Source organism: Pseudopodoces humilis, chromosome 29 (genome assembly GCF_049639895.1).
Source record: "Pseudopodoces humilis isolate 2021_Gansu_Grassland_sample_001 chromosome 29, ASM4963989v1, whole genome shotgun sequence".
Classification (NCBI taxonomy): Eukaryota; Metazoa; Chordata; class Aves; order Passeriformes; family Paridae; genus Pseudopodoces; species Pseudopodoces humilis.
The window spans coordinates 2,582,027-2,591,461 of NC_142228.1; the positions used below are offsets into that span (position 1 = coordinate 2,582,027).

The 9,435-nt window shown below is 48.6% G+C and overlaps 1 protein-coding gene across 1 annotated transcript; it reads right to left on the reverse strand.

Moving 5' to 3' along the window:
- Positions 1-1,346: 1,346 nt before the first annotated feature.
- On the reverse strand, positions 1,347-4,691 carry LOC102113962 (keratin, type I cytoskeletal 19-like). Its single transcript, XM_005531531.3, has 7 exons — positions 4,161-4,691; positions 3,746-3,828; positions 3,359-3,515; positions 3,112-3,273; positions 2,682-2,807; positions 2,360-2,586; positions 1,347-1,434 (listed from the first exon to the last, which is right to left on the reverse strand). Exons 1-7 carry the CDS (start codon positions 4,689-4,691, stop codon positions 1,347-1,349), a joined length of 1,374 nt encoding a protein of 457 aa, XP_005531588.3.
- Between the last annotated feature and the right edge of the window lie 4,744 nt (positions 4,692-9,435).

Sequence of the window (9,435 nt, forward strand, 5' to 3'; positions counted from 1 at the left end):
GAGTCCAGCAAAGCCTGGCTTTTAAAATTCCTCCTTTGGTATTATTTGAAAAAACTTGCTGTTCTTGCTTTTATGCTGTTAGTGTGCATCTGTAATAACTCAAAGATGTTGTGTATTACATTATATTATGTGATATTATGTGATATTCTATTAGCATATGCCTGCTTTAGTGAAGACTCCCTGTCTTTCTGAGTTCTCTCTCGGCAGCAGACTGTCAGTCAGAAAGCCCTGAGCCTCCCTCCCTGCCCTCTGCCCAGCCAACCTGGGCGTTTCTTTCCTCACCACCTTCTGCTTCATGTCTTGGCTCATGCTTCCTCCTCTGATAGCAAATATCCCTTTCCACAACATCAGCTGGTCCTTCTCCTCCACCCTCCATCCCCATCCTCAGCCTCTGAGTTCAGCTGGAGCACTGATGGCAACATGTCTTGTTTTCCTTTTTCCCTGTAGTGATTCCTGTGTGGATGGAGACTGAAGGTAGACTCATAATATATTTTTTTAATACTTTTATATTGATTTACTTGTAGAAATTATTTCTCAGGTTCAAGGCTGTGTCAACAGGAGCAAAGTTTTATTGGAGACAAGCCTTGGTTGCTGCTAGAGAATGGCCACAACCCAGGGGAGCCTAGAGTGAGGGGCAGTACTGGGATCAGAATGGGGTGGCCAGGAGGTGCCGTCCTGCAGAGTCCCTCTGACTGCTGCTGGAGCACAACTGAGAACTCCCAGGTTATTTTTGCCTTGTTTTTCCAAAATATTTTTTCTTCAGAGAGCTCCTCAGGGGATGTGCAGTGGGGCTGGTGGGGACTCTCTGGTTTGCAGTGACCTGAAGGAGAGTAGGAAGAATAATATTTTCAGGGGAGTCTGCATCCTGTGCCTTTCTCTTACACCCCTTCGCTTTTGTGCTGACCTTCCTCTTTCCCTTGTCTCCCCAGCTTTGCTAAACTGTATCCTTGTTGAAAGACTTGTGACTGATTCCCCTGCCAGTTCCTCATTCCCATGTTGTGCTGAAAATCTTGTTTAAACACACATTTATTGCTGGACACCCCCCAGTGTCAAACATAATTTCTGTGTGAAGGTTTATAAATAAATATCCCATAGTTGCATCCCTTATCACTGCTCCCCACCACAGCCCAGTTAATCCCAGTGCCCTACCACCAACAGTCACAGCTGTGATCCCGACTCCAGCCCAGCCTCTCTCCAGGGAAAAGCTCCTCCAGCCTCTCTTCATCACCCAGAAAAGCCTGGAGACCTCTCATGCTCCTGTTCCACAGGTACCCAGCACTAAAGAAGCATTTCATGGTCCCACCTCCCTGCAGACCCCCTCACCTGGCAGAGCCTGGCCCTGGGGCTCAGGGCAGGCAGGGCTGGCACAGGCTGCCTTTCAGCCCCGCGCTCCTCCCGGCTGATGTGGCACCGACTCCTCTTCCCGCCGACCCTCTGTGGAAAAACACAGCTCTGGACACCCAGGCCCCTGACATTGCCACCCTGGAGATCTCCCCCTGCCCTTCTCGCTGGCTTTAGCTCCATCTCTTCAGTCTCAGCCGCTGTTCCCCCTCCCAGCCCGGAGGGTCAGCTGCAGCCACCATCCATCTCCATTCCGCCTGTCTTTTGGCAGACCATGGTTTTCCATCTGACACTCAGAATTACCCTGAGCAAGCACTAACAGTGCCACTTCAGCCCTTGCAATAGGCACTTTGGAACAAAAACTGACTTTTCATGTAAATAATTTAGTGCTGCAGAGTCCAGGGGAGCCCATGTCAGGGCACCACCATTCCAAAGCCTCCTCTTCCAACAAAACAAAAGGAGTAGGTGGGTGCTCAGGGCAGTTCTGTGTGTGCGCAGCCATGGCTGGAATTAACAGCCTGGCTGTTTCAAAACCTCAGTCAATGGAAGGCAGGGCAGAGCCAAATGCTTTGCATACAAATTAAATTTTCCAAAACTTTAATTAAAATTGTTGTGTGAAACTGAAAATGTTTAGATAATTCATTGTTTCAGGTAATTTAGCTGCTAGTCCCTAATCCTGTCTCATTCTGGCAAGCCAATAAAACTCAGTTAATGACTGTTTGCCCAGCTCCCGGTGAAGTTGCCCTTAAAGAGCTGCTGAACTGTGCCAGGGGCTGGGACAATTCTGGGGGCTCTCCCAGCCCGTTCCCTGGCTCAAGAATGGTTTTTGATGCACTCCCTGGACATTTATCAGAGCCAAATCCTCAGATGCCTCATGGTTTTCTAATCGGCCCTCTCTGGTAACAGGTCAGCACTGGTTCCTCACCACACTGTTGCTTTTCCTACCAAAATCACAAATTTTCATATCCCTGTAAGGCAAAGCACAGAGATTTTCGGGTGCCCAGCCCTGTGTGCATACATGATGTCGTGTTGGCCACCCTCCAGCAGGCAGTGGTAGGTCTGGATCTCCTGCTCCAAGCGACACTTGACATCCAGGAGGGTCTTGTATTCTTGGTTCTGGCACTCCATTTCTGCTCGGATCTCGGCCAGCCGCTGCTCCACACAGGAGATCTGGTTCTGCAGCTCAGCCAGGTATTTGTTGTAGCGACATTCGGTCTCCGCCAAAGAGGATTCCAGGTTTTCTTTCTGAGAATAGAACAAACACACAGGTAGCTGGGTCTGACACGGGTACAACCCTGCTTGTGAGAGCTGGAGCTGTGAATCCTTGTGGCATCACCTACCATAGTGAGCTGGGCTTGTACATTGATTTCCAGGGCCTGCAGCTGCCGTCTCAGCTCAGTGACCTGTTTGTTGCTTGACTCGATCTCCTGGCTGCTTGTGACAACCTCCAGATTCACCTCCTCCACCTGCAAGGTCAGAAAAGAACAGCCCTTTCCTCACCTCCACAGTGCATCTTGTGGTGTCCAGGACCTCCCCACACCCTGCAGTGCCCTGAGCATGTCCAAGGCTGACACTCTGTTTATTCCATTCTGACCCTGTGGCACCATGTGGTGGCCCCTCTGCCACAGATGGAACACAGAAATCGGGCAGTACAGATAGATCTGAGTACATCTGTGACACACTTGCTGTTATTAGGACACTTCCTAATCCCTCTTTTTTCCCTTTCCCCCTGGGGGCAGGGCTGGGTGCAGCTCTGTGGGGATGTGGTACCTTGCAGGCGTACCACTGCTCCGTCTCTTTGCGGTTGCGCTCCATCAGCGTCTCGTACTGACACCGCAGATCCTCCAGGATCTTCCTCAGGTCTGGGCCAGGGCAGGCATTGACCTCCACACTCACATCCCCAGTCGCCTGTTTCCTCAGACAGCTCATTTCCTGCAGGAAATATGTGACTGTATCAGTAACATCCATCCACCCTTGGGGGGACTCTCCTTCTGCTTAATTCCGTGAGAGAGCTGACCTCCTCGTGGTTGGTCTTTAGGCAGCACATCTCCTCTGTCAGAGCCTCACACTGCAGCTGCAGGTCGGTCTTGCAGCTGGCCAGCTGGTCCAGGACGGGCCGGAGGTTGCAAATGTCGGCATCCACGTTCTGCCGGAGCCCACACTCGGTCTCGTACCTTAAACCACAGGCAGCAAATGAAGGTCAGCACATCGGCAAAGCAGGGCAAGGCCTTCAGTTGAGGTTGGGGGAAAAAAATTGGGATCGAGTTCTTTCGCCTCAGACATAAACATTGCCAGTGGTGTCAGAGATCTGTTTTACTACGCAGTGTGACAGGCAGAGGGTTGGGATCTCCCCATCACCACCCTTCACCTGCCCTTCCTTGGGCCAGCAGGGGACTGTACTCACTTCACTCTGAAGTCATCAGCAGTCATCCTGTTGTTATCAATGTTCAGAAGGATTTTGTTAGTCTCCATGGCTGCACACAGGATCTAGAAAAGGAATCGTAAGAGGAATATGTGGGCTTGCAGCTTCCTCTGCCTCCAGAGGACCCTGGAGGAAACACCTGGAGAATTTTATAATTATTCCATATATTTGGGTTATTAATCAATTATATGGCATCACAGCAGGGGAACCCATGTGCCAGGTGGTGGACACAGCCTTGCTGAAGCATCAGTGTTCAGTAAATACAGAATCCCCCTCCCACAGACCATCATTTCATATAAACCATTGCTTCAGCTGCCCTCCAGAGCCAGAGCTCTGTGCACATGTGAAAGCAAAGCCGAAAGAAATATTAGGATTTTCTTGACCAGCAAGGATTTACCTGGTTCTGAAGGTCTTCTATTTCCTTGTGGTAGCAGCTGTAGTCCCGTGGCTCGCAGCTGGGCCCTACCTTGGCATACCACTCCCTGATCTTGCACTCCAGGTCGGCATTGTCCCCCTCCAGGAGCCGCACCTTGTCCAGGTACGAGGCCAAGCGGTCGTTGAGGTTCTGCATCGTCGCCTTCTCGTTGTTAGCAAACAGGATCCCATCCCCGCAGCCAGCGCCAGCCCTGGGAAAGCCACCAGCGCCTCGAGTGCAGATGCCTCCACTGCTGAATCCCAGGGCAGAACAAGCCCTCTGGGTGGCTCCGAAGCTCCCACCAGCCGCACTGCCGGCGCTCAGCTGCTTCCCGAGTAATCCCTCGCTTACACTGCCACCGGAGAAGCTGCCAACCACAGCACCCAAGTCATAGGCAGCGTGTCTCCCCGAGGAGGCAGAGGAGACCCTCCTGCCGGTGCCAGCCGTGTTGCTGCCCGTGCTGCCCCTGCCCTGGGAGCAGGTGGTGACGACCTGCCTGACAGCACAGCTCATGGTGTGGGTGCGGAGCCAACAGAGCCCAAGGCAAGCGCTCAGGTCGCTGCAGGATCCAACTGTGAGCCCTCTGTCCCCTGGTCCTCTATTTATACCAGTCCCTGTGAATCGTGCCACTGGAGAAGGGCTGTTTATTCTTCCTCCTTGTGACCTGGCTAGGAGGTGTTTTCTTTTTTTTCAGCCGGAAATAATTCCCCAAAGGCGTTTGTCTCCAGAAATCCCACAACAGAAAGATGCTTTGGTTAACAGAAGCGTGTTTCAAAACTACATCAAAAATGTTACTTCCTGAATCATCAGGTCTGACTTGTGATGACAACTCAACAACAGTGACACAAAAACCCGACGATACCCAAGAGTGCCCGGGGAATGAAACACCACAGCAATTATCCATCCCTGGCGTGGGCGAGTCTACCCGGAAAGTGAAAGCTGTGGGAAAGGCGTCCTATCTGATGGAGCCTGTTCGGCCCTTTCGTGACCAGAAGCGAGGGTGTCCCCTCACTCACCTGACCTCAGTCCCTGGGACCAGAGCCAGGAGACCACCCTGGGCCATGCAGCGAGGCTCTCTTCCATTCCACATGGCCAACAGTGGAGTGAGCCCCTGGTCTGGGTCTTTAGACCTCAAATGCTCTAGGAGAGCACAGAGGAATATTGCACTGGAATGTACCAGGGCTGGTTTATCCCTTCTCTTTATTCTACATCCATCAAAACATCCCCTTGCGCAGGTCTCAGTTGTTTTGCTGCCTTCAAGGCTAGACAAAATAGTCAAATATTTATCCAAAATATGAAAGGATATTTCCTGGACGCCAAACATGCAGTTCACTGACTATTCACTGCCACACAGGATGTTTAATAAGATTTCTTAAACAGTAAAGTGGAGAATTTCAGGAGATGCTTGACGTTACGGAAGTCTGATCCAGTTCCATGCAAACAGCGCCATGAAAACTCTCCAATACAATCTAGGTGTTAAATTTAGAAAGGACAATAGAAAAGATCTTTCAAAAAGTATATTAAGCTAATTTTTTAGTTCTGGAATGCTGAATTGAGGAAGAAGGGAAATAATTAAAATGTTTTGTCATCTGAATCTTTCATTTTATTAATAACGTTAATATAGCAATGCTAATATTGGCTGGCTCTCACCCACGTGTGGTTCAGCTTTGGGTTTGGCATCCAGGTCACTTGGACACGTGGCATAAAGAATGTGTCAGGTGCAGCCTGGCTCATAAATATTGCTTCTGCCATTTGGGCAAGTCCATTAAGCTCAATTTTATCTTGGCACTGCAAATCCAGCACTCCTGAAGTGTGGGGTGGTTCCGTGAGTGCCCATCCTTCATTAGAGCCATCATCAGGAAGTGAAGCCAGGGTGCTCTGGTGCCCTGGTGGTGGCCAGGCCCTGCCTGGAGCCAAGATCAGAGTCAGTCTGGAGCCCACCTGCAGCCTGGTCACAATTGGTTTTTTTTCTACCAAAAAATTATAAAATTACTGCTGAGCAAACATTAAATTTCATTTAATCAATATTTATATGATAAATGGTCCTTCATTTTTCAAGGCTGGATTGGATGGGGCTTGGAGCAACCTGGTCTAGTGGCAGGTGTCCCTGCCCATGGCAGGGGGGTAGAATGAGATGGTCTTTAAGGTCCCTCCCAACCCAAACCATCCCATGGCTGTGTGATTTTCTTCAATGAGGAAAACATCCACAATGAGTGGAGAGGTTTTTTTCAATTACTGCAAACTAAGCAGAGATGTCCATGTTTCTTTCTTTCTTACTTATTTTCTTACTTCAGACCTTACCAAAGGTGATTAGAATTTCTACAACTTTTGTAAAGGAGAACAATCGTTTCAGTCATTATTTTCCTGGAATTGTGTGTTCTTCATGGCAGCTTTTTTCCTATCCAAAATTCAAAGTATTTTTTAAAACCAGCTTTTGCTTTTACATGAGAACAAACCTCAAGCCCTGCCAGCAGTCACAGCCCTCATTTTATTAAAGAGATTTTCACTTTGTGATGAGGAGGTCTGCTAATGATGGGATCTCCATGCCTAATGGAAGGCTCTTTCCAGAATTAACATTGATTGACTTCCTGGCTGGAGTCTACAGACGGAAATTTGCTCCCCACATCCTCGCAGGCAGCCAGGGGCGATGCTCTGAGGAGCTGTCCTTGGCTGACTTGGGAGCCCCTCGCAGGCAACGCTGCGCCCCAAGGGAGGAAGAGCAGCAGAGGAATGACAGGGGAGCAGAGGAATGACGGCGCACGAGGATCTCCCGTGGGCATTTCAGGAACAGCAGCGCAGGTCTGACCAGGAAAAATTACTTTAAGTAACAAATGAGCAGAAGAGCCTCCCCCAGGCAAAGGTGTTGCTCCCACGTAATGAGCTTTGTAAAATATAGAAAGGAAGAGATTATATTTCAGGTTTCCGTCAGCGTCCTGGGCTGTGTGACAGAGAGTGGGGTGGTGACAGAGGATGGACATGCTGGAGTTATTCCCAAGAGTGCTCTACAGCAGAATTATCAGACTCAACAGGGCAATGGAAATGAGAAAGACTGAATTTCCCTGGAAATCCTTTGGGAGTCTCAGGATACTTTTTAAGGCTTAAGACTGTTTCTTAGTCTAATGCAGGTGTTTAACGTGTCCCCAGGAAGGAGATCCAGCATTTCGCGTTACTACAAATACTCCCGGAATCACCAGCTGTTTTCACATCCAAGAGGGCTTCCTTGGGGACCCAATGACTCAGACATGGCACCAAACCCCAAGTCCCTGCTGGTGCCCAGGCACAGGAGGGCCAGGAGAGGAGCTGGAGCCAGGCTCTGCCAGCCTGGCCAGGGAGAGGCTCATCCAGAGGCAGACGGAGCTTCTCTCTTCTCACTGTCAGCTGAATTTCCATGTTACACCTATGGAAAATCCTGGTGTTCTCAATTTACAAAGTATTTACAAAGTATTTGCTTATCTGGCTGATGATGCACCTGTCATGCCACTTTCTGCCAGCTTGTTATTGGCTCTACTGATGCTGATCTCCATCTTGCTGCTGACACCAGGTGCTCCAGGGTCTGATCCCAGCTTTGCAAGTCACTCCAGGCAAATTGTTCAGCTCTTCCAAGTCTCAATTTCATGCTTTGTAGGATGGACACAACAATAACAACTATCCTCCTCCTCGAGGGCATTGTAAAAACAACTGTCTGAGGAGCACATGGGGCTTTAGAGATTGGAAATACAACACTTAATTCAGTATTATTCATTGTCAATGTTCTTGCTATTTTATATTATTCTTGACACAGGCACATCTCATAGATTTCTCCTTGTGTCTCCATCATGAAACACCTTTCAAGGACATTCATAGTTTCCATTTTTCATTTTGTTGTCCATAAAGTTTCACCATCATTCACTGAGGACTTGCCTCTGTAATTCCCAGCTGAATCCTAACAAGGCTTTTCTTCTTGTGCTTGCAGCAAATCTGAAAAAAAACCACAAAACCAATGTTTGTCCACCTCTTAGAGAGACAATTTGTCCATGTTTCACAGCCACAAATGCGTGTAGCAAAGAGTAAATAACAAGCAATATATTACCTTACAGTTCTGTGGTATTTTCCTTCTTCAGAGCACTGTAATGTCACACACATATCATTTGTGCTGAGCTTGGACTTTGCTCTTGCCTGTGATAACAGGGTTACACTGAGCTGTATGCAGAATTAAAGCCTTTTTCATTGATGCAAATATATGTTGATTAATATCCCCTGATAAAATCCTCCCAGGGGAACTGAATCCACTGATTACAAACCAGGTTCTTCCATCAGCTCTCCCGGCTGTTCTCCCACCTCTCCTTAGGATTTCATCTCAGGCTGTTCCTGCTGACAGATGTAAATATCTCAGAGATGGCTGAGTGTTCTGCTGGATCAATCTCTCCCCTGTGCCCTTTTGGCTGCAGAAGGGGCCATGTCCCTCTGTGCTGCCAGCAGAGCCAATTACTCTTAAACTGATGTCTTCTTTTCACCTCCTACTTATATTTAATCAGTTATATTTGTGGTTTGCAGAAAGCTTTTCTCTATTCATACACTTGGGGAATTTTGCAGATGGTTCAAGACTTAAAAAGCCATTTGCAACTAAAGCAAAACAACTCTCTTCTGATGACAAAAAGAAAAAAAAAATGAAACAAAAAACAAACAAAAGAAAACAAAACAAAAACCACCACAACCAAAAAAGCACATGAGCAGTTGGCTCAGGATTTCCAGCCTGCAGCTTTGCCCACTGCCATAGAGTCTGAGACAGCTTGAGACTCAGGTGCATTTTTTCTTGCTCTGGTTTTCATTTTTGAGATAGCTCTGGTTTGCTTGGCCTGGAAGACTTTCTCCAGGGAAGGTCTGTCATTCCAGCAAAGGGAGAAGCACAATGCAGCCCATGGACTCTTTGCTCTGATGTGTCTCATTTCCTGCCCTTTTCTGTAATTGCCGAACGATGATACAGAGTGATAGTATCTCACACTCCCTTCTCTGGAAAGACCTGGCGGGTTCCCCACATTTTTGATCTCCTTTCCTCTCCTTTGCCTGTTCTGTCATGCCCAGTGTGACCTCATGAGCTCTTTCCAAAGCTGCTGGGGCCAGGGAGCACCCTGGGGAGCATTCAGTGGGATGAGGGACAGTAATGCCGTGGGGAGACTGAGGGGAATGAATGAACCACTGATCACCCAAAGGAGGAGCTTTTGCTGCCTCAGCTGCAGGAGCCTCTTGTCCATTGTTATTAGGGAAGCTGATTTAATGC